The sequence below is a fragment of the Hyla sarda genome, chromosome 2 (assembly GCF_029499605.1).
Source record: "Hyla sarda isolate aHylSar1 chromosome 2, aHylSar1.hap1, whole genome shotgun sequence".
Classification (NCBI taxonomy): Eukaryota; Metazoa; Chordata; class Amphibia; order Anura; family Hylidae; genus Hyla; species Hyla sarda.
The window spans coordinates 298,433,474-298,459,090 of record NC_079190.1 but is presented as its reverse complement, the minus strand read 5'-3'; the positions used below and the strand labels follow the sequence as shown (position 1 = coordinate 298,459,090).

Below are 25,617 nucleotides of genomic sequence, written 5' to 3'. Positions count from 1 at the left end.
AGTGATTTGTGTGTTTTTATGTTACTAAGGCATCACCTCACCTTTTCTTGGTTTAAACAAGTGAGAATTTTCTTTGTTCCCTCCCCCTGTTATCAGACATTGGATTTTCATTTGTAAATACAGTGGTGGAGAAGAAGTAGTAGATTGGCCTTTTCCTCCTCCTCCTCCACCATTACCCGCAGTTACGTTAAAACCAAGCACATCAGTTTTTCTTGTGAAATTCCCAATAAGTTTGATGTGTCACATGACCCTCTTCCTATTGAAAAACAAAAGTTGGATTCAAAATGGCCGACTTCAAAATGGCCACCATGGTCACCACCCATCTTGAAAAGTTTCCCCCCTCACATATACTAATGTGCCACAAACAGGAAGTTAATATCAGCAACCATTCCCATTTTATTAAGGTGTATCCATATAAATGGCCCACCCTGTATATATATTTTAACCAATGCATATTACAAATATACATATAATGGTATTATCTACATTATATAAAGTTTTTGTTGAAGTTTTTAAATTTCTTTATGTAGGTAAAAAAAAAAAATACTTAATATGGCAATTCTTATCTCTGCCACAGTTTTTTGATAGTTTTATTTTTTTTACAGATTTTATTTCTCTCCTTTATAATTCTTTAATGTTTCCCCACTAACTTCTCGTTTTTAGTAATCTAGTCTAAACACTTTCCTCTTATTGTTTAACGCTTCCTTAACTGTTTTGGTTAGCCAAATTGGATTTTCTCCCATTTCTAGCCCTTTTATTCCCATATGGTATATTTCGTTCAGTTTCTATTTACAATGTTCTTAAGTGTCACATTTAGCTTGTGTACATTTATTACTAAGGGCATGGTCCTAATCTATGTCACTAAGGTCCTCTCTTAGTTGTTAAAAATTGGCCTTTAATAGACTGGGATCGGGGGTGGGGGTAGGGGGTGTTGGTAACATTACCATTCTCATTATTTAAAAATTCTACTTGTCCCGCTGCGGCCTCAGTGTGCTCCTCTTCTCTGTTCTGTGATCAGTATGTTCCACTGTGGCTTAGCAAATCTCTGACCCCAGCGATATCCTGCCTTGTCCATTTATTGACTGAGTGGCAGTGTGATGTATTGAGCCCCGGCATGGGTCTTCCTCCTGGTCATATATAACTGGCTGTGGCGGGACATTGTACGGCTATCAAATCGCTGAGCCCCAGCATGACTTATTGAGGAGAGGGGAAATATATATAAATATATATATATATATATATATATATATATATATATATATATATATATATATATATATATAATTATATATTATATATTATATATATATTAATTCCACAATGGGAATGTTGCTGATCAAACTGCCCAGAGTACCTATTTAATGTTGAAAGCATCACCTCTGAAAGCTACCATAGCAACTCCTTTCTTAATAGCTTCATCCTCCACAGTTGAATAATGATTATACACACAGTATTATTTAGTTTTATCTGAAATCTCATTTGTTTCCCCCTTTTACTTTTGCAGGAGATGGTTTCGCAGACTTCAGATCTGGAGCTGATGATGGTTTCACAGATTTTAAGACTGCAGACAGCATTTCTCCACTGGATACTCCGTTGAGAGAAACCCAGTCAGCGCTTACATTCCCCACTTGTCCTCAACAGAAACCGCAAACACAATTAAAACCATTCTCTGATCTTGATGCACTTTCTTCAGTGACAAATAACTTTCCCACTCCATTTCATTTATCCAAGCCTGTACCATTACCTGTACCCCCACATTCATTGTCATCTCAATCACCATTGTTACCGTCATCTACGTTTGTCACTGCGCCTCCTAAAAGTTCCTCACTGCTTGATGACTTTGGAGACTTCACGCTCTTTGGACCATCTACCAGTACTACATCTTCTAATGGACAAAATGACTTTGCTGATTTTTTGACAAGTAATACCAGTTCTGTTGAGAAAAACCGTGATGACAAATATAGTGTTTTTAAACTGGAAGCCAGTGCGGCTGACCCAGTAGTATCTGCGGCTGCTTCCCAAAGCCTTCAAGCCAGGTCTTCAAATAATTCCTACTTATTAAATGAGCTTGATCAACTTTCTCTGGAAAGTTCTTCAACGACATTTGATGAAACAAAGGATTCAACAAATGTTCCAAAAAATGACTTTACGTTCCAGTATGACAAATTCACCACTGCAGACAACAATTCGGAAAAGTCTTTTGTGGATAAGTTTGTTGGTCTTAAACAAGCCAAAGAGGACTCGATGTCTATTAAGTCGCTGGATCTCCCTTCTATCGGTGGCAGCAGCTTTGGAAAAGAGGACTCTGAAGATGCACTTTCCATCCAGTTTGACATGAAGCTATCAGATATGGGCGGGGAATTGAAGCATGTTATGTCTGATAGTTCTCTGGATTTGCCAACGGTTAGTGGTCAGCATCCACCTGCGGCAGGTGAGGAATTGGTTAGATTACTTTGGTAATGATGAGGTAGGTGTAGATAAAGATAACTGATATTTGTGATCTTCATGCAGTGTTATTTTCTCCGTTCTCATTATGTGAAAAACAATGAAGGATATTTTTGTGCCCAGTATTAATCGAACACTTTAGCTATTTATTTGCATGCCATATTTAATCCTTTCCTGTGCATTTATCAGCATATAAGTATATATTTATTCAAGACTAATTTACTCCAAGTAGAACTTATTTTCTATTTATTTTTCTTTACATAATCCATGAAGCAGATGGGTATAATTTATTCCTGACAAACTACCTATTGCCATGCACGTTATCACATACAAATCAGTGTGGGGTATGTCCTCCTTCCTGCCTAGCTGGCATAAAATAGGAAAACAGCAACACATTTTAATGACCATTTAGATTAGGCTACTAGTTATACATTGTATGCCTCTGACCCTAATATGGCTACCAGTTGGCATAATGAGGAGATCTAAAGTCATGTACATTAGTACTAAGTGAATTGAACACTATTATTAAATATATTGCAATGTACCTTACAGATCTGGTTACCAAGCTGAGATATTGGTGACCATGGTTAGGCTTTGTTTACACTTTTGTGTTTTTGGTGTATATTTTGCATTAACCAGGAGTACATACAAAAATTTTAAAAAATACTATATGTATAATATGCAGTTTTATATTCCTGGTTTTGGCTTATTTACATTGCACTATATTTATTAAAGATTCTTTCCTAACTTTTTAAAGCGGTAATGCAATATCCTTCCCTATTGTGCTGAAATTCTTATTTGAGCACAGTAAGATAGAAAAAATTAACTTTTCCAAAATAACCCTTTGTGGTGTATTCATATGTACAGTATTCTGTGCAGATTTGATGTGCAGGATTTTATGCTGCAGATTCCCATGTTAACTAAATGACTGAATACAGCTTCAAATCCTGCGCATCAGATCTGTGCTGGATACTGTACGTGTGAATAGACCCTTAGGGTGTATTCATATGTACAGTATCCTGTGCATGTGTAATGTGCATGATTTGAAGCTGCAGATTTTGTGATGTTCAGTAGTTAAGTTTACATTGAAATCAGAATAAAATCTGTAGTTTCACATCCTGTGTATCAAATATGGGCAGGATAGTGTACATGTGTATAAAACTTTAAATGGGCACTGTCAGATACAAAAACTTTTTGTTGTACATCTTGACAAAACATTCATCTTTCTAATATACTTTAATAAGAAAGTCCAAAAAGGGAGGGTGGGCTAGCACACCTACTATAAGACAGGAGAGAGCAATCATAATGTCTGTGAAGGCTACATGTTCTCTTTAAGATTAATCATGAAGGGCATGTTAAAGGGGTACTCAGCCCCTAGACATCTTATCCCCTATCCAAAGACTTGCATTGACAGGAGGTGCTGCAGGAGAGATTGCGGGGGTTACCAGCGGCAGAACCCCGCGATCAGGCATCTTAGTTCCTATCCTTTGGATAGGGGACAAGATCTGGGGGCAGAGTACCCCTTTAACAGTGTAATTCTTAGTTCACATTTTGTTTTTACCCAAAAAATGTAAAGAAGCATATACTAGAACCATATGCTTCTGGAGGGTGCCCTCTTGACATGTTTGCATACTGCACATCACAGATAATTCTTCAACGTATAACTCCAAAATGAAGTTTCTGTTGATGATTTCCATTGTAAGGGTAGGTTTACACATAACTAATCCGCCACTACTGAATATTTTCCGTGGACTCATTGAAGTGGTGTCAAAATCTGCTGAGGATTTTCCCCTGTGGGATGCCCACATTTGTGTGAACCTACCCTAAAATGGCAAGACAGACAGGTATAGGTTTTTTGTGTTAAATCACACTATAAGAAAGCATAGCCCACTACACTTTTCTATGCACAGTGAAAAAGGTATGCTGGCCCATGTTCAGATTGTACCCTGGTATCTCCTATTGCACCTACCATGTGTACAAAAATACAGATGTTAGAAAAGCAGTATTACTTTTGAAACGGTATGGGTTTTCAAATCTAAATTTGTTACAATGTTTAATTATTACTATACAAATGTTGCACTTCTGAAGACAGCTCAGTTGCAGCCACATCAGTGTTATTTATATATGTAGTCTCTTGTGTTTTACTTTATAATTATGCTATTTTCTAAATATTGAAATAACATTTTTAGTTGCTGCTTCTTACGTGTTCACACTTGCACTTTTAAAACCATTTCCACCATTTCCATTTCACTTTTCAGTTTTTGCAGCAAAGGCAAATTAAAAAGATTTCATTGTTTTCGGTTAGTGAAAGTTCAGAAAAGTATGTGTGTATATTCTAAAGGAACAGTCTGGCAATTTTTAAAATGTATCCTTTCCTGGTCTGGCCCCACTACACATGGGAAATTACCACCAGGCAGCTTCTTCAACAATAAGGGAGCTGGCGAAGGGGTTTTCCACTTGCGAAAACTTCATATTTAACATCCCCCCCCCCCCCCCCCCTTTTAAAAGACACTGGGGAGATTCATCAAACCTTGTGCTAAGAAACAGTGGAGCAGTTGCTTATAGCAACCAATCATAAATCAAAGTGAAGGCTGGACTCTTGTTGCTATGGGCAATTGCTCCACTGTTCCTCTGCACAAGGTTTGATTAAATCTCCTCCACTGGGGGTGTTATTGAATTACTTTACCTTCTTTCACTAGTATATTTACACAGCACCTATTAACATTTATGGTAGTTATATAAACTGTGTGAAATAGCCTACTGGTTGTTTTTGGAATATTATCCTTCTTAATCATGCCATACAGTGCGTATGAGATGCATAGAGGGGGCTTGACCTACTCCCACCCCCACCCGTGATTAGTTCTTTTATCCTTTCTTGTAGATAAGGGAGGAGATTTAAAGTAGTTGAGTTCTCTTTTTAATGTATTGGAGCTATATGGGCAGTGAGGTTTATATTATAGAAAGCCAAAAACTTCAAACATATATTTCTTTGAGCTCATTGTGGAACTCTCACATTATTAGTCTTATGAACTTTACTGATTTGAAGGCTATATCAAGGAATTGCAGTATATGCAAAAACAATAAGTTAAAAGAGCCTAAGGCGAAGTGCACACCTGCGTCTGCTCATGGCAAAAAAGAAAAAAGCAGAAAGGTCAGTTGCACAGCGGATCCCATTAACGGTCCATCTTGTTTCCATTTATTAGCTGGATTTGAGCAGGACAAACTGCTTGCCGTATAATTTTCTCCACTTATGTCTCGCTATATCAATCGATTCTGTAAATGGAGCTCTGACACAAATGTGCACTTAGCCTAAGTCTGTCATTCAGTGCTACCTGCCAGGCTACATATATATCAAGTATTTACAAAAAGCACTTCAGAGCACCAATAGAGGAATGTTTCAGGCTAGGTTAACCTTCCCCCAAACAGGGATTTCAGATTTGTTTTTGTTTCCTTTATCCCAAAGTTATAATTCTGTGTAATGTACTTCTATTACCTCCATGTGCCACATTGTCCCATTTTCATTAACTGGACCTACACCCAGTTGTGCTGCACTGCAAGTCTTTTTTATTTTACTGTTGTCTGACCTTTCCCAGCATTCCTTGCGGCCAGGGACAATGACCTTGATTAACTATTGTGAACCAGACCTGCCTTTGTTGGCTTGTACGCCACTATGGCCGGCTGGGAAAAAGCGATGTAGCCAACCCAAAAAGGGTGTGTTTTCACAAGCCAGCCTATTTATGATTGAATTCACTCAATCCTGTGAATAAATGGCTGGCTTTAAAATTCTCACCAAGAAAATGCTGTAGAGTTTGTCCACCTATGTGTTCCAATAGTAAATAGAGTGTAAAACACCATTCCACACTAATTAAAAGCCCAACTTTCTTAGTAAATCAGGGCCAATATGTCATAAGTCACATGGTTTCCTGGGAAGCTTAGTTATGCTGCAGTGGGTGTATAGCAGGTTAGAGTGTTACGGAAGTAATGCAGCATAGCTGTGCTCCCCTGGACACCATGTTACAGCTGACATATTGTTTCTGGGTGCATGAAATGCTGGGAAAGGTCAGAGACAACAGTAAAATAAAGACTTTCACTTCCAAAGTGCATGACAACGGGACAAAGTGGCACACAGGTAATAGTATTGTAGCTTGGCATCATGGGCTCAAGGATTGAAGGAGGGGGGGAACCCTAGAATACTCATTTTAAAGGGTTTTCTGAGAAGTACGCTTCATCTAGAATTGTGCTCAGCCTGGGAGAAATTAACACAAACCCTTCCTGTGTTAGGCACGTGCTATTGCCTGCTCAGCCAATCACTGGCCAGAGAGTTGACCTACCTCAACCATTGAGTAGATAAGGGAGCAAGACCACATGCCGATCACAGACACTGCTGTGTTTGGGATCGGTTCTTCCCGAAATACCCCTTTTTAAGGCTGTGGACCCCTTATGACATCTGGGGGGGTGAATTATTTCATGGATCCGGCACCACTGTCATTTTTGTTGTTCTGCTTCTAGGGTGGAGCAAGTAGCTGAAATGCTAAACATAGATGTAAACAAGCCTGAACATTAAAGCCAGGTATTCTAAAAATAATATGCTGCTGGGGCAGGGAAAGTACAAGAAAAAAGTTGTGCTTACCTCGTCCAGGTTCACCTGTATCCAAGACAACTGCTTGGTGCATGACCTGCCAGCTCAGTCAGTCACTGGCTGCAACAGTGTCCGATTTCAGCTGAGCCAGCAGGTCCGGCACTGGGCGCTTATTATGCAGAAAAATGATCGAGGGAACAGATGGAATTGAACGGGAATTACTCCTTTTAAAAGAAGGGATTGAGAAGAGCACAGAAAGCCCACAAAGTCAAATCTAAGCGAGAAGCAGTAGATCAGTCACCTTTGTGAAGGAGTTGCATAGTTTCCAGTAAATTTTTCTTTCAATTTTGCTGTTGTAGACTGTTAAAAGTTATTTAGTTTAGCATTTCTGAAACATATGTACAGTAAAGTTTTACTCGGTGCAAAGGTGTTCAAGGTCTTTATCGGAGATACTAAACATGTCTAGCAAAAAAAAAAATTGGCTTGCAGCAGAATACCATTGATTTTCAATGGGCTTTTGCTGCTCAGTTCACATTATGGAAGTTCTGTAGTAGAACTTCCAACGTCTACTTGGATTCTGCCAAAAGAAGTAACATGTTGATTCTTTTGACTGAATTCTGCCCGGAAAAGCACATTATCAATGGGACTTTGAATTGCAGATGTTAATTTCTGATGAAATGAAATTCACCCTGATTCTGGAAGGCGTGAATCTGATGACTGAATTCAGCGAAAGGGTTCCTTGCGGAATTTTCATAGTGAGCATGGGCCCTTTAGAGTTAATCTCATAGCCTGTGACTTGGACCTCTGTGTAGAAATTTTGAAGTGACTACACAAAAAGCAGAAACTTCTGTCTGGTTGCAGCTTTCCATTGTGTCTTTTTATTTAAGTACTACAGAATTATTAAGTAATGCTAAAAATATCTTTCAGCGGTACTAAAAGAGGTTGTTTGGTGTTGGTAAAACATGGCAGCTTTCTTTAAAAGTAGATATGCACCTGTCCACAGGTTGTGCCTGATTATTACAGATCATCCTCATTCACTTTAAACAAGTTGAGTTGCAATGCCACCCAATCCATTGTAAGGTGGGTCACTGTTTTTGGAAAGCAGTCATGTCTTAATTAATATTGCCCTCTTTGAGATTATAACCTCTTTGGCTGCCAATTACTACTGTATCTGTCTTTTCCAGGCTCTTGCCTAGTGATCCACTAACACAGCGACATCCTTATGCTCGTGGCAGTGTCTGGTACTGCAGCTCTTCCTCATTCAAGTGACTGGAGATGAGATTCAGTATTACAGGGCTGCATGATCTAGAGTGGTGCTGTATCATACTGCATTGAAGGGGCTGTGTTGCCTTTTTTTCTGCAGTTAGGAATGGGTTCTGTGTCAGACCCTCACCCGTCACACATCGATGGCCTTCTTCTTGCATTGTGACTTGCCTACAGTGGTTTTGATTTAAAGCTTGGGTCAATGGGAGAAACCGTTTGGGGTTTTAACCTATCTGATCTTTTGTTCCATTCAAGATAAGCATGGGCGTATATGCCTTATCTAGGTCCTTGAATAAAGATTAGATGACCAGGGCTAAGCAGGCATGTTAATAGTGATACATGTGCCATCTTTGCATGTGCATACCACCATTCTCACCTTTTGTGACATCACCTGTTTCAATTTTTGTTTTTCTTTTAGTTTTTGTGATAATGGTCTTTCCATGTTTTGATTTCTTGGTAGTCCCGTTTTTTTCCATGGCATTTTATTTTATTGTTGTGGTGCCTTTTGACCATACATTGTTTGTTTGCCACCTGTTTTTCATTTCTGTGGCTTTGTGTTGGAATTCCCCCTGGATTATGTAAGGATAAACCATGACTTGCCATGATATGTATTTATTTCTTGCCCTGTAATGAACCTTGATTTCATGGAGGGTTTATTGGTGGAAATGCCATTTTTCTGTATTGTATTTCTGTATTTATTTAAGGAGTGTTTGATATGTTTATTGTCTTTTATTTGTGTTTTTTTGTTTTGTTTTAGTGGAGCAGAACTGTTCTCCTTGTTCCTGCTCCACTAAAAAGTGAGGGCATTGATGCACTACTACTGGTCATTATACTGTTGAGGAAAGGGATTTCTGTACCCATGTGTAGTTTTCCTCAGTTTCTCAATCTTGATTATATTTCTTTATTATGTTTCTATAAGATAACACTGGTGAATTTTGTTCACTGCAGTTGCTGCTGCCTGACAGTATGGTATTAGAGGAGCTTTGGTTCCTCCACTGCATCCATTACTGAATTAATTTCTCATGTGTGTATTTCTTTCTGGCTCATAAATAAATGACTATAGATGTTAAGCTACCTGGAGTGTTTTGCTGGTGTTTTTATTCCTTCTGCGACTTTTAGGCTGTGTTCACATGTTGCAGTCATGTTAGGTTTTATGCCAACTCTTTAAAGAAATTGAAACTTGACCGCAATGCGGGAACACAGTCTTTTTATATTGGAAATGTTACAGTCCTAAAACTGCTGCAGGTCTCTTGGTGATACTGGAAGATCAGTAAAACTGAGTAATATGCTTTGGGGGAGGACATTATTGAAACCTGCAGTTAATGGTTATCCATTATTAGAAAAATAAAAGCTGCCTTCAACCAGAAACTTATATACAAAAGGAGTACAACTACTAATCGGTTGCACTTGATCAAAATTGTAGTAACTCACAAGAACCTGAGGACAGGTTTGGCTCTGTTTTTATAAGAATGCAGCTATGTGTTTCTAGTATTGGATAAACCCTTGAAAGAGAAACTGACAGCTTCTTCACCAGCACTAAACCCAATATACTGGGTTATAGTGCAGGTGACCAGCTTTAAAAAAAAAAAAAAAAAAAAAAAGGCGTTGCTTACTTTAATCGCTGTAGTACTTGTAGAGTTGTAGTCATTTATATATCCGTTCCTATTGCGAAGCTATGCGCAATGGAGGTGGGGAACCAGCTCGCTGAGCTCCCCTGCCTCCTCTCTGTTGCCTGCAGGCCAGCCCCCTTGCTGAACATGCAAATATCTTCACGCAGGCGCCTCCCTACACCCGAAAGGCAGTGGCATATTCATTAAGGGGGCGGGCCTGCCGGGGGAATGAAGAGAAACTGGGAGCTCTGTGAGCCGGCTCCCTGTCTTTATTGCACACAGGAGTGTAATGGGTACAGATATCTGAACGACCAGTATTCTGCAGAGATTAGTAACCCCTCTTTTCAAAGCTGTTCACCCCCACTATAAACCAGTGAAATGAGCTATCCCTATCTCTTTAAGCCATACATATTCTGATAATCAATACATAAATTTACAATATATGTAATTATATGTAGGCATGCCTGGCTAATAGGTGTCAATCTTCACTGCTTAACACTGAAAATCGGTAAATGGCATTAACACAAATTAGCTTAAATGTTTAAGCTCTAAGGCTTACAATAATGTGCCAGTCCAGTGTGAGAACCCTCTTACGTATTGTTCACAGCACAGTCCTAAAGGCTGAATAAGGAGAGACTGGCGCTTGTTTTATAGAGCCTAATAATGGCTCCATCAAATGTACAGCCCTTTAAATTCATCATTACAAGTTGCACATCCCTTGTTCACACAGGCTGTTCGGCCAGTACTGATAATTTTATTGGCCCAAAAAGATGCAGTCAGCCACGTCAGCTGGTCAATGGTCCTTTTACACAGGCGATTTATAAGGAACAACTGTTCCTTTGAACGCCAATGTGTCTGATAATCAGCCCATGTAAAAGGACCTTAAAGGGGTTATCTAGGAATAGAAAAACATAACTGCTTTTTTCCCCCAGAAAACAGCACCATGCCTGTCCTCAGGGAGTGTGTGTTGTTACAGCTTTGCTTCATTCAATTCAATGGTTCTGAGGGGCAAAACCACACACAAACTGAGCACCAAAGCGGTGCCCTTTGTTTTGGTCATTGGGTGATCCCATAGAGGGTGCAATAAAGTGTACATAAGCTTTCATACAACTTCTGCCATGTGAGAGACATGTCAGAAGTTGTGATCTGCGGAAGGCCAGCTACTGTGACCCCCATCAACCGCAAAAAAAATAGTAACTGAAGTGCTTGCCTAAATGCTTCTTTGTTTCTACTCTGCTTCATTTGCTAAGCTGAGTGCACAGAGAACAGACTGAGTAAATGACAGCCTCGTAGACTTAGGGGGGCGCTTCTGCCCCTTCGTTTAAACAATCAATTGGGAATTTAGAAGTTGTAGTAAAGCTTAGGCACACTTTTTTTATTTTTTACTTTTTTTTTATTTTTATTAATTTTTTTATATAGAAAAGCCTAGTGACCACCACTGCCAAAGAGGATTCAGGGATATGCCTATCACTATAGCAATGTTTCTACAGGTGTCATGGTTTCCATTTTGAAAAAGAACCATAATTCATGCTTCTTGAAATTGATCCTATTGACATATAATACACCAATGGAAGAGAATAGTGAACAGAACAAATCTGTACATTAGTTTGAGTCCTACACTACAACTATACATGGCACAGAGTCAATGGGGGAGCTTTATCAAAACCCGTGTAGAGGAAGAGTGGTGAAGTTGCCCATAGCAACCAATCAGATTGCTGCTTTCGTTTTTGAGAAGGCCTCTGAAAAATGAATGAAGCAATATGGTTGCTATGGGCAACTGTACCACTCTTTCTCTACATGGGTTTTAATAAATCTCCCTTAATGAATGCATTATTGGTGGTAACCTGACACATTGATCAGACAGCTCTTATCTCTGATAGTGCTGTACACCGATGCAAACCATTCTTTTATAATTATTTATTTATTTTTTAGTACTACTTTCACCAGATTGTATCTTCATATTTCACTTACATTATTGGTTATAGATGATCATATGATTGCCATTGTAATTCTCTAACTTCTTATATTTAGAATGATCACACTTTTTGCTGTTTAGAGCAGTAAAAAACCTTCATGCCCCCAGTTTCTTGGTTTCTATCTGGTCAGCATCAATTCTCCTGTTGTTGGAGAGAAGTTTTTTCACACTTAGGCTGGGTTTTCACGTGGCAGTTTTGAAAAACTGCATTTGCAGTTTCTATACCAAAGTCAGAAGTGGATCCAGCAGGAAGGAGAAGTAAGTTTCCATTCCTTTTTCAGTCTACTTTGGCTCAAAAATAAAAAATGCAGTTGCATTTTTCCCCAAAAAACTACCAAGTAGAAATCTTAGCTGAAGGGCAGAGTCACACTGGACACATCCGCTGCGTATTTCATGCTGCTTATGTGCCGATGTCTGCTCGTAGTGGCAGATTCCTGTATGTCTGCTCGTAGTGGCAGATTCCTACAATGGGGAATCCGCCACTATGAGTGGACACACAGAGCTGCCAGGAGCTCGCTCTGCAGTCCCTCTGTGACTACCGTCTGTGTATCTGCACAATGGCCCAGATTTATCAAACTGTGTGAGAGATTTTCCAATAACAGCTCAGCTTTCACTTAACCACGGCCTGTTAGCTGAGCTGTGATTGGTTGTTGTGGGAAATCTCTCCAGTTTGGCCCTGATTTATCAAACTGTGTGAGAGACAATGTGTTCCTCTGCAGGTTTTAGCCCCTGCATAGTTTCTGTGGCAGAATTTGTTTCTTCTCATTGGTCAGTATGTTTTGCAGATTTTCTGCTGTGGGAAACCTGCTGTGGATGTGCTACGTGTGACCTTAACTACATGTTTTTTTTTATTGTTGAAATAAAATGTTTATATTTTAAACTAGGAGCCAGTGCTGGATTTTTATGTGCTCTGGTCCTGGGTCAGTGATCCCTGTCCACAATAAACTGTGAAGTTAATGGGAATCTGGTCAGCTGAACTATTGCCTTAGAGAATTCTCTGTGCAGACAAAATCAGAAGCTCTCAATGTGATTTGAGAGCAGAGATAAACAGAAGCTGGCGAACTATGAATGTAAAAAAAATGTATTCTGTAACTTGTTAGTACTGTAGAGGAGTGTTATGCTCTGGAATACCCCCACCTTTTTGTTATTGTTTGTAGCTGACCCTAAAGTATGCCACACGAATGAAGGCAAAAATGACCCTCCTGTTCTGTCAGATAGTGGACACAAATACCATATACAGTGCCTTGCAAAAGTATTCACCTTGACCTTTTTTCGTATTTTGGTTTCTCACAACCTGGAATTAACATGGATTGTTGGAGGCTTTTGATCATTTAATTTACAGAACAGAATTTTTTTTGCATAATTATTCACCACCCTAAAGTCAATACTTTGTAGAGCCACCTTTTGTGGCAATCACAGCTCCAAGTCACTTTGGATAAGTGGATAAGTCTCTATGAGCTTGCCACATCTTACCACTGGGATTTTTGCACATTCCTCCTTGAAAAACTGCTTCTGCTCCTTAAAGATTGCTGTTAACAAGCGCAAACCAGCCAACTTGAAGTCTGACCACAGATTTTCGATTGGATTGAGATCTGGGCTTTGACTAGGCCATTCAAACACATTTACATGTTTCTCCTTAACCCCTTAAGGACTTCGGATTTTGCCTCCTCACCTTTTAAAAATCATAACCCTTTCAATTTTGCACCTGAAAATCCATATTATGGCTTATTTTTTGCGCCACCAATTCTACTTTGCAGTGACATCAGTCATTTTACCCAAAAATCTACAGGGAAACGGGGAAAAAATCATTGTGCGATGAAATTGAAGAAAAAACACCATTTTGTAACTTTGGGGCTTCCGTTTCTATGCAGTAAATTTTTCAGTAAAAATTACACCTTATCATTATTCTGTAGGTCCATACGGTTAAAATGATACCCTGCTTATATAGGTTTGATTTTGTCGTACTTCTGGAAAAAATCATAACTACATGCACGGAAATTTATACGTTTAAAATTGTCATCTTCTGACTCCTATAACTTTAATTTTTCTGTGTATGGGGCGTTAGGAGGGCTAATTTTTTGTGCCGTGATCTGAAGTTCTTATCGGTACCATTTTTGGATTGATCGGACTTTTTGATCACTTTTTATTAATTTTTTCATGATATAAAAAGCTACCAAAAATACGCCATTGACCGTGCGGTTTAATTAATTATATATTTTTATAGTTCGGACATTTACGCACCCGGCGATACCACATATGTATGTTTATTTTTATTTATATGGTGTTTTTGATGGGAAAAGGGGGTGATTTGAACTTTTATTAAGGAAAGGGTTAAATCACATTTATAAACTTTTTTTTTTTTTTTTTGCAGTGTTATAGCTCCCATAGGGACCTATAGCACTGCACACACTGATTGCCAGCACTGTTCACTGCAAAGCCATAGCTTTGCAGTGATCAGTGTTATCGGCGGGCGATTGCTCAAGCCTGCATCTCAGGCTTGGAGCAATCAATCGCCGAAGGGACACACCATAGGAAGGTAAGAAGACCTCCGCTCGTGTCCCAGCTGATCGGGACACCGCATTTTCACTGCGGTGGTCCCGATCAGCCCCACTGAGCAGCCGGGCAGCTTTCACTTTCGTTTTAGACACGGCGTTCAACTTTGAACGCCGCGTCTAAAGGGTTAATAGCGCGCGGCACCGCGATCGCTGCCGCGCTATTAGCCCCGGCTTCAGATACATGCCGGGACCGGCACGATATGATGTGGGGTCACCGTGTGACCCCGCGTTATATCGCGGGAGCCGACCAAGGACGTATATTTACCACTCAAGTGTTGCTTTAACAGTGTGTTTGGGGTCATGTCCTGCTGGAAGGTGAACCTCCATCCTAGCCTCTAATCATGCACAGAGTGGTACAGGTTTTGCTCAAGAATATCCCTGTATTTAACACCATCCATCTTTTTTCCTCAACTCTAACCAGTTTCCCAGTCCCGGCTGCTGAAAACATTTGGGTGAGCACCTTCCTCCATACATTTTGGGAGTCTCCCACATGCCTTTTCGCAAACTCAAAACGGGCCTTTTTGTTTTTAGCTCAGAGTAATGGCTTTCTTCTGGCCACTCTACCATAAAACCCAACTCTATGGAGCGTACAGCTTATTGTTGTCCTATGTACAGATACTCCAGTCTCTGCTGTGGAACTCTGCAGCTCCTCCAGGGTTACCATAGGTCTCTGTGCTGCCTCTCTGATAAATGCCCTCCTTGCCCAGTCCGTGAGTTTTGGTGGGTGGCAGTCTCTTGGCAGGTTTGCTGTTGTGCCACGTTCTTTCCATTTGGTCATGATAGATTTGATGGTGTTCCTGGGGATCATCAAAGATTTGGATATTTTTTTTATAACCTAACCCTGACTTTTACTTCAAACAAGTAAGGGACAATGTTGTTGAGGAGAGTTCCTTGGTCTTCATGGCAGTGTTTGGTGACTTATGCATCTTGCTTTGGTGTTGCAGCCTCTGGGGCCTTTCAAAAAGGTGTGTTTGTGTAATGACAGATCATGTGACACTTAGATTGCACACAGGTGGACATCATTTCACTAGTTATGTGACTTCTGAAGGTAATTGGTTGCACCAGAGCTTTTTATGGGCTTCCTAACAAAGGGGGTGAATACATACACACATGCCAATTTTCTGTTTTTTATTTCTAAACAATAGTTTTTATATATTTTTCTCATTTCACTTCACCAACTTAGACTATTGTATTCTGATCCATCACATAAAATTCAGATTACCAAAACATTGAATTCAAGGCTGTAATGTACCAAAATACGAGAAAAGTCAAGAGGGTGAATACTTTTGCAAGGCACTGTACACCAGGAGTTTCTCTACACATTTGGTAAATGGGCACTGAGATATTATGTGAAACGACCCCAATCTGTGTAAAACCTTTTTTAGTATTGTTGTTACTGTACAATGTATGGATATGCCTTCTGATATTTAACTAGCCCTATATGCAATTTTTAGATTTGTTGTTAATAATTTCTGACACTACATGGTAGAAGTTTTGTCATGTTAGAAATATCCTACATATTGGTTCTTCTTTGTCATTTTGCATGTAGATGAGTATAAAGGCTCGAATGACAACAATTGCTCCTTACTAAGCAGTATAACAATTTCTGACTGGTCAGAGAAGGACATCGTACACACAACCGAAAAACAGCCTGACTTTTTTTTCAGCCCTGATCATAGTGCAGGCTCTTCTACAACTTTGTTTGCAAAAAAAGAAACCTCATTTGGAAGTACTGAAAATCTTACTATGACCACCATATCAAAGGTTACTACTTTTTCTAGTGATATAAAGGCTTCAGAGAATGGCTTATCTGAAACTGCAAGCCTAGAAGGATGCACAGAAACCATGAACATTGACCCATTAAGTGGGCTTAGTATTTCTTCAATTCCGCTGGGACATAATGCCGAAGCAATTACCAGGTCAGACCCCTCTGTTGCTTCAGAACTTCGAAATGATGATTTTGGCGAATTCCAAAGTGAAAAACCCAAAATAAGTAAATTTGACTTTCTGTTGGCCACTTCTCAAGGAAAGATGAAATCAAGTGAAGAAATGATCAAGACAGAGCTTGAAACTTTGGGTCTTTGTGCTCAAGGTAGGTGGAATTCATACTAGTTACTATTTGTAAGTCTATGTACTTGTACACAAGTGTTGCGTATTAGTCTACAGTAGAATATAAAAGCCCAGTATGCATAAGATTGACAACAAAACAAGCTAATAAATATTATTTGCAGGTCATATAGTAAATCTATGTAAAAGTATGTAAATATCTTTATTCAACAATTTGTAATACTTATACAGTAAGTCTGTTAAAAACAAGGAATGATGTCAAGCACCAAAAAGAAACCAGATGGATGGGCACAATATAATATACAAGAGATATGCAATAATGCATAGGTACAAAATGGGCCAACATAGTAATAAAGATAAATGAATATACACTTAAGTGTCAACTGCCAAATAAAGCACTTGGTACTATTTTTCAAATTTTTTTGGTACTGATCAAGAGAAAATGTGTTCAGCTCACCCTGTTTAGCCTGAAGTGACACGGACTGGGAAGGACCACGTCCCTTGTCAATACTTCAAAATTATCAATAGCCCAGCGCAGACTCGGAAATCACTTTCATGCTTCATTCACCAACAGGACAAAAAGGCATACACAGTGACGTGTTTCGGTTGCAGTCTGCAACCTTAGTCATACAAGGTATAGGAGGTACTAACCCTTCTTATATAGGGGAAGAGGAGGAGTCCATGATCAGATTAGACAACCTGCATGGAATTTTCCCTTTCTAGAACACGGGCCGGGACCCGTGGCTAATAGCACACGGCACTGATCGTGGTGCCGCACGCTATTAACCCTTTAGACACGACGTTCAAAGTTAAGCGCTGAATCTACAGTGAAACTAAACTACCCCCGGCTAGCTCAGCTGTAGGACACGAGGAGGGTGTCTGGGCATGCTGGGAGTTGTAGTTTTGCAACATCTGGAGGGCCACAGTTTGGAGACCACTGTGCAGTGGTGTCCAAACTGTAGTCCTTCCAGAAGTTGCAAAACTACAAACTCCCAGCATGCTCAGACCATCAGGCATGCTGGGAGTTGAAGTTCTGTAATATCTGTCCCTTCAGCTGTTACACAACTGCAACTCCCAGCATGCCTGGACAGTCTGGACATGCTTGGAGTTGAAGTTTTGCAACATCTGGAGGGCTACAGTTTGGACACTATTACACAGTGGTCTCCAAACTGTTGTTGCATAACTACATCCCCCAGCATGCACGAACAGCCAAAGGGCATGCTGGGAGTGTTAGTAGTATGCCTCTAGCTGTTGCATAACTACAAGTCCCAGCATGCCCTTCAGCTGTCACTGCATGCTGAGAGTTGTAGTTTTTGCAACAGCTGAAGGCACACTGGTTGCGAAACAGTTTGTTACCTAACTTGTAGTTTGCAACAGCTGGAGGCACACTGGTTGTAAAACACTGATTTAAGTAACAAACTCTGTGTTTTGCAACCAGCGTGCCTCCCAGCATGCACGGACAACCAAAGGGCATGCTGGTAGTGGTAGTTTAGCAACAGCTGGAGGTTTAAACCCCATGTGAATGTACAGGGTACATTCACACGGGCGGGGGTTTACAGAGAGTCTCTCGCTGCAAGTTTGAGATGCAGCAAATTTTGTACTGCAGCTCAAACTCCCAGCAGGAAACTCGCTGTAAACCCCCGCCCGTGTGAATGCACCAAAAAACACTACACTACACAAAATGAAGGGTAAAACAATACATATACAAAGTGGTGTTCCACATACTTTTCATTTTCACAAGAGGTAAAAGGAAAAAAGACCCCCAAAATCTCAGTAGAGAAGGAGCGCCATTGGGCTTTTGGAAAGAAAATGTCTGGAATTTAAGGCCATGTGCGTTTACAAAGCCCCCATGGTGCCAGAACAATGGACCACCACCACATGTGACCCCATTTTGGAAACTACACCCCTCACGGAATGTAAGAAGGGGTGCAGTGAGCATTTACACCCCACAGGCGACTGACATATTTTTTTTAAATGGGGGGGGGGTCCACTGTTCTGGCACCATGGGGGCTTTGTAAACGCACATTTTCTCTCCAAAAGCCCTATGGCGCTCCTTCTCTTCTGAACACTCTGGTGCGCCAGCAGAGCACTTTATATCCACATATGGGGTAGTTAATACTCAGAAGAAACGCGGTTAACATTTTGGGAGGCTTTTTCTTCTATTACCCCTGAATGAAAATGAAAAATTTGGGGTAACACCAGCATTTGTGTAAGAAAATTAAAATTTTTCATTTTCACGTCCAACTTTAGTGGAAATTTGTCAAACACCTGTGGGGTTTAAAGGCTCACTGTACCCCTTGTTATGTGGTTTCCCAAATAGTGTGCCATGTGGCAATTTTTCTTGCTGTTCTGGCACCATAGGGGCTTCCTAAATGCGACATGCCCAGCCAAAAACTATTTCCACAAAATTCACTTTCCAAAAGCGCATTGTCACTCCTTCGCTTCTGAGCCCTCTAGTGCACCCACAGAGCACTTTACGTTCACATATGAGGTATTTCCTTACTCAAGAGATATTGGGTTACACATTTTGGGGGCTTTTTCTCCTTTTACCCCTTGTAAAAATTCAAAACCTGGGTCTACAAGAACATGTTGGTGTAAAAATTGAGATTTTCAATTTTGAATACTTTGAGGGGAGAAGTTTTTATAATGGGGTAATTTATGGGGTATTTCTAATATGAAGGCCCCTCAAATCAACTTCAAAACTGAACTGATCCCTGAAAATATTGTAGAAAATTGATGCTGAACTTTGAAGCCCTCTGATGTCTTCCAAAAGTAAAAACATGTCAACTTTATGATGCAAATATAAAGTAGACATATTGTATATGTGAATCAATATATCATTTTATTTGGGATGTCCATTTTCCTTACAAGCAGAGAGCTTCAAATTTAGAAAAATGTTAAAATTTTTCATGAAACGAAGTATAGACGAAAATGTACCACTATGTTAAAGTAGAATGTCACGAAAAAAAATCTCTGAATCAAATTCATAAGTAAAAACATCCCAGAGTTATTAATGCTTAAATTGACAATGGTCAGATGTGCAAAAAAAATGCTCTGGTCCTTTAAAGGGGTATTCCGGGCAAAAACATCTTATCCCCTATCCAAAGGATAGGGGATAAGATGTCTGGTCGCGGTGGGCCCGCTGCTGGGACCCCCCCGCGATCTCCCTGCAGCACCCGCATTCTATGAAGGGCTGCGTCTCCAGTTTCGGAAACCTCCGGGACTGGGGACGTCACGCCACGCCCCCTCCATTCATGTCTATGGGAGGGGGCGTGACGGCAATCACGTCCCCTCCCATAGACTTAAATGGAGGGGGCGTGGCATGACGTCACGTCCCCAGTCCCGCAAAACCTGGAGGTTTCCGAAACTGGAGACTCAGCCCTGCATAGAATGCGGGTGCTGCAGGGAGATCGGGGGGGTCCCAGCAGCAGGCCCACTACGATCAAACATCTTATCCCATATCCTTTGAATAGGGTATAAGATAGTTTTTGTCCGTAATAACCCTTTAAAGTGATAAACCTGTACGCCATGAGTCCGCTCCATTTCTCTAACGCGGGACCCCTGGCTAATAGCGCCCGGCACTGATCGCGGTGCTGCGCGCTATAAACCCTTTAGACGCAGCGTTCAAAGTTGATCGCCGCGTCTAAAGTAAAAGTAAACTACCACCCGCTAGCTCTGTGGGCTGTTCAGGACTGCCATGCCAAAATCGCGGTGTCCCGAACAGCTGCAGGACACAAGGAGGGTCCCTACCTTCCCCGTGTGTCTAATCACTGAATGACTGCTCCGTGTCGGAGATCCAGGCATGAGAATTCAAGTGACAGAATCATTGATCAATGTAAGATCAGTGTGTGCAGTGTGATAGCGCCAACCTTAGCTTTGGCCCTAACCAGTAGGATATGATATTCACAACTGTATACAAATGTATTTATTTATAATGTTCAATTCACTAGAGCAGTGAAAACTTTGCAGTGTGTCCATGTACACTAATATAATGGCTGGGTGGCAGCATGTAAATTATATTTCCTTAATACTCCTAACACCCCTCTTACTCCCAATTATTATTTTTCTTCCCAAGCTATAAAAAGCTCTGGATCATACCTGTCCTCTTGTGAGTTCCTGGCAGGCAGGAGAAAGTGGGCATTCCCCCGCAGGCACAACGTCACATGCCCCGCACGCACTTCCTGAGTTTGGTCTCCTGCCAGGCCGGGAGGAGACCAAACTGCCTGTATCATATTAGAAAGGTTGAGAATTTTAACAGAATGTGATTAGTAAAGTGTCTTATGATTACATAAGGAACAATATATTAAAAGTTTTTAGTTTGGTGACAGGTATTCTTTAAACATGGTGTCATTTTTAATATTTTGTGTGTTAAAGGTTGGCATCAAGGTGACTGATAAAAGATAACGTTTTTGACAATGATATTTTTTCGGTTTTGCATTCATACAGGATCACATAAGAGGAGCCATAGTCTTGGAGATAAAGAAATAAATCGAATCCCACCTACAATTGAGCAACCTTTTAGAGACCGTTCTCAAACGGTTACTGAGAAATCTACATTACCTGTGATCAGAGACAAGTACAAAGATCTCACAGGAGAAGTAGAGGTGAAGATTACAAATATTAATATCATTGGCAAAACTCAAATCAGAGCTTTGTATATCTAATATTTATTTTATTTTATTAGGAGAGTGAAAGATATGCGTATGAATGGCAACGTTGCTTAGAAAGTGCTCTACAGGTAAGTGTACTCTGTTCTGTCTCTCTAATGCTTTTTCATGTACTGATCCACTAGACTAATTGGATAAACACCAGGACTTATGTTAAAGCATTATAATTTTTGGGCGTGGCCTGGCGGTTGAGATGAGCGGTCGCACATTGTAGGTGCTCCCGCTTAGAGCCTGCATTTTACCTATCCTGTACTGAATCCTGGAGCCTCTGACTCCACTGACCCGACTCAGGACCAGAACGATGGCACCTAAACTGGATCCTACAAAACAGAAAGATAGATCTGCGGTGGAGAAGCTGCGAGACTATGCCCGCGCGGTGAAACAAGATGGCGCTGGGCCGCAGGGTCGAGCGGAGGAAGCGGAGGAGCGAGAGGCCTTGTTACCTGATGACGACTCTGCCGGCCCTGAGCTGACCCTCCGGGAGGTGAGCGACACCCTCTTGATGGCCATTCAGACGTGCCGGACCTCCCTTACGGGCAAGATGGAGGAGGTCAGGGTGGATGTCGGCCTTCTCCGGCAAGATCTGCAGAGTCTCCGGGAGCGGGTTGGGGAGACGGAGACCCGCATCTCCACTCTAGAGGACACGGTACAGCCCCTACCTTCCTCCTTACGAGCAGTGCAGGAGCAGCTGGAGTCGGCCCGCCAGAAGAATGACGACCTCGAGAACCGGCTGCGCCGGAACAACATACGGGTGATAGGTCTCCCGGAACGCGCAGAGGGCCAGAATCCCGGGGCCTTCGTGGAAACATGGATTCGGGAGCTCATGCCAGATGCTCCCTTCTCTGCTGCTTATGCGGTGGAGCGGGCGCACCGAGTGCCGGCGAAACCACCTGTACCGGGAGCCCCTCCTCGCCCGCTGCTAGCAAGATTCCTCAATTGCAATGACCGGGACCTGATACTCCGTTCTGCCCGCCGGCTGCCGGAGATCACGGTCCAGAATGCCAGGGTGTCCATCTTCCCGGACTTCTCCTCCGATCTCCAGCGCAAGAGGGCCTCCTTCACTTCTGTTAAGGCGCGGTTGCGTGAACGGGGGGTGCCGTATTCCATGGCCTACCCTGCCCGACTCCGGGTGGTTGATGGAGACCGGGCGATTTTCTTTGCCACCCCGCAGGATGCAGATGAATGGCTGAGTAGGCGGAGGTGAACCTGCTGCCCCTGGCGAGACCTAGCTGCCTGACCGGATTGATGTGGGTGACAGCCATGGAGTCCCAGCATGTATCCCTTTTCAACATCTCCTGTCTACCCTGGTTCCCTGCAGTGTTTGAGGTACTGTGTATTTCCCTGCTATCCCACCTATTTGGCACCCCCTTTTTTTTTTTTTTACACCCTCTCCCCCCCCCCCCCCCCCCCCCCCAGTCCAGACTGCCCTGTGTTTTTTTTTTTTTTTTCTCTTTCCCCCCCACCGATCACTATTACCCCTGGGACGTTTTAAGTTTGCCCACGTGGGACTGGGCCGGACTTCTGTGGGGAGCATGCCCCTCTGTCTTTCCTCCGGTCGGCTGGACCCTCATACCCGGACTGCTCTCCCCATTGTTTTTGATTATCCTCATTGGATGGACCTTTCAAGACTTTCTTCCAGTTCCCCCCACAAATTGGATCCCACTGCCTGGACATTCCTAATGCTGAATTCCCCCCTCCCTATGCCCCTGCTTGACCTCTGAAGCGAGGTCACTTCCATGTGCCCTTTATGGGTTGAATGGGGTGTGGGTTATGATGACTGCTCTCCTGCTGGGTGGGTGGCGGGAGACTAGTGTTAATGGTGGTCGCTTTGCACTGTTTATTATACTTTCTACTCCTCCAATTCTCGCTCTGTCTCCTGATGTCTCCTCGTCTGTTCCCTCTTTCCTGCTTTGGTTTCTTCCCCCTCCTGAGTATCATACCTTAAGCCTCCTTCCCCCCCCCCCCCCCCTTTTTTTTTATTTTTTTTTCCCCTTGCCCTTTTTGTTTCATTGGTAGCCATTTTCTTCCCCCCCCCCCCCCTCGCTTCTTTATTTGTTTTCCTGTTTTTCCTTCATGTTTCTATCTGTTGTCCCCCTTGCCCCTTCTACAGTTTATATCATTCAGAGGCTCTCATCTACCCCATGTTTGAGCAGGCTCTCCCCACTAGATGGAGCTGTTGCTCTCTCACTGCTTTTCCTGCAGTGGTTATGTGTGCTTTTCTTGTTTTCTTCTACGTTTGTTCCCCATGTTTAGGGGAGGTTTCTCTTGTCAGAATGTGCATTCCCAATGGAGATTATCTTGTACCACTTCTACCTCTCACCATCTTGGTGCCCTTTCTATCTTCATGGACCCGTGTGTGTTTGCAATATTCTGTTGGTGTGGATGGCTGATGTTTGTGTTGTCTTTCTGTGTCTCATGCTGTGTTCTTTGTGTTTACTCTCTTTTACCATGGCGGACCTTAGAGTAATGTCATGGAATATACGGGGGGCCCGGGCCCCTCGTAAACGTACAATGGTCTTTGCACATATTAGGAAGTTTCGCCCTCATGTGATAGCATTACAAGAGACACATCTCACCCCAGACAGAGCCCACCAGTTTACCAAACCTTGGGTGCAGTGGTCTCACCACTCCTTCCATACATCTTTTTCTAGGGGTGTTTCACTTTTGGTTGCTAGGTCAGTGAGATGGGATCCTGTAACTGTGCGGAGGGACTCACAAGGTCGTTTTATTTTTGTGTATGCCTATATTAACAATGTGCCTTATGTGCTGCTATGTATTTATAATCCCCCGCCGGCCTCCATGGAGATATTGCATAGTGCTGTCACTTTTGCTGCTGGCTACCCTTCCGCGCGTGTGCTGTGTATGGGAGATTTTAATATGGTGCCTGACATGGTAATGGATCGCCATAGTACCAGGGGGGTTCCTTCGGGAACTGGGACCACTCCTCTCTCTTTGTTGGTAGATGAAATTGGCTGGGTGGACATCTTTCGGGATCGCTATCCTCATACTAGACAATTCTCCTGCCACACTCTGGGTCACAATGCGCTGTCCAGAATCGACCTTGCCTATGGTAATCCGCTTCTCATGTCTCAGGTCTCGGCGGTTTTGTATGAACCGCGTGCTGTATCTGACCATTCTCCATTATTGTTGGACATTCGCGTGGCCGATTCTGTTACACCGCACAGATGGAGAATACACCCTTTCTGGCTGGATCAGATTGGCCCCAATGACCGTATCCCGGACCAGCTTCAGGTGTTCCTTCAAGCCAATGTTCCTGGAGGTTCTCCTGTGCTGGTATGGGAGACTCTAAAGGCATACCTGCGGGGCTGCCTGCGATCTACGATCTCTTTTATTAAGAAATCTACATCTCGGCGGGAGGAGGAACTGGCCAGTTCCTGCACCGCTCTGGAGGCCAGATATGTGGCGGACCCCTCAGAGTCTAATAAGGCGGCTTGGCTGCGGGAGGGCAGACAATATATGCTACATCTTCATGAAAAAGCCAATAGGAAATTGTTTTTCACCAAGCAATTCTATTTCGAACATGGTAATCAATCCAGTAAACTGTTAGCTCACATAGTACGGCAATCTACTGCAGCTGCTCAGGTTCTTAGACTTAAAGCCCCAGATGGGTCTATGCTGCTGGGGATGGAGGAGATGACAAAGTTTTTCTGCTTTTTATACTAACCTCTATTCTTCGCAGGTTCAATATGATGATGCGGAGCTGGCCTCTTACCTGGACGGAATAGATTTCCCTGTTTTATCTGATAGTGATAGAGACATGTTAGATGCCCCTCTTACACTCCTGGAAATACAGGAAGCAGTAGCTGATATGACTAGGGGTAAGTCCCCGGGCCCGGATGGCCTCCCTTTGGAGGTTTATCTTCGGTACTCCGAGATTCTCCTTCCTCCCCTGTTGGCTATGTTTGAAAAGGCATTTATAGATGATATTCTACCTAACTCTATGTATGAGGCGACCATAGTTGTCCTCTTGAAACCTGACAAAGATCCCTTAGAATGTGGCTCCTATCGGCCGATTTCTTTATTAAATCTGGATTATAAAATTCTCACAAAAGTTTTAGCTAAACGGTTGAATCAGGTAGTACTGTCCATTATACACTCAGATCAGACCGGATTCATGCCGGGCAAGTCCACATCGGACAATATCCGTAGGGTTCAAACTGCCGTCCAGGTGGGAGGGGCTCTGGGTGGTGATTGGGCCTTGGCATCTTTAGATGCTGCCAAGGCTTTTGACTCGGTGGAGTGGGGGTACCTGCAGGCAGTGCTCTCTAGGTTCGGTTTTGGTCCTGCTTTCCGGAAGTGGGTCTCCCTCCTCTACCGGTGTCCGCGGGCCCAGGTCCTGGTTAATGGTACTTGCTCGCGCCCGTTTCCCTTGGGCAGGGGTACGCGTCAGGGGTGCCCTCTGTCCCCGCTCCTGTTTGCGGTGGCAGTGGAGCCC

At 42.3% G+C, this 25,617-nt stretch overlaps 1 protein-coding gene across 3 annotated transcripts in view; it reads left to right on the top strand.

The window, feature by feature from the left end:
• The window catches only part of SYNRG (synergin gamma), a 111,165-nt gene that overhangs the window by 71,290 nt on the left and 14,258 nt on the right, over positions 1 to 25,617 (top strand). For all 3 annotated transcript variants that reach the window (XM_056557551.1, XM_056557550.1, XM_056557549.1), the window contains 4 exons: positions 1,505 to 2,431; positions 15,977 to 16,519; positions 20,941 to 21,098; positions 21,179 to 21,232. In XM_056557551.1, the coding sequence (XP_056413526.1) occupies positions 1,505 to 2,431; positions 15,977 to 16,519; positions 20,941 to 21,098; positions 21,179 to 21,232 (1,682 nt within the window). The remainder of the gene's footprint in view (positions 1 to 1,504; positions 2,432 to 15,976; positions 16,520 to 20,940; positions 21,099 to 21,178; positions 21,233 to 25,617) is intronic.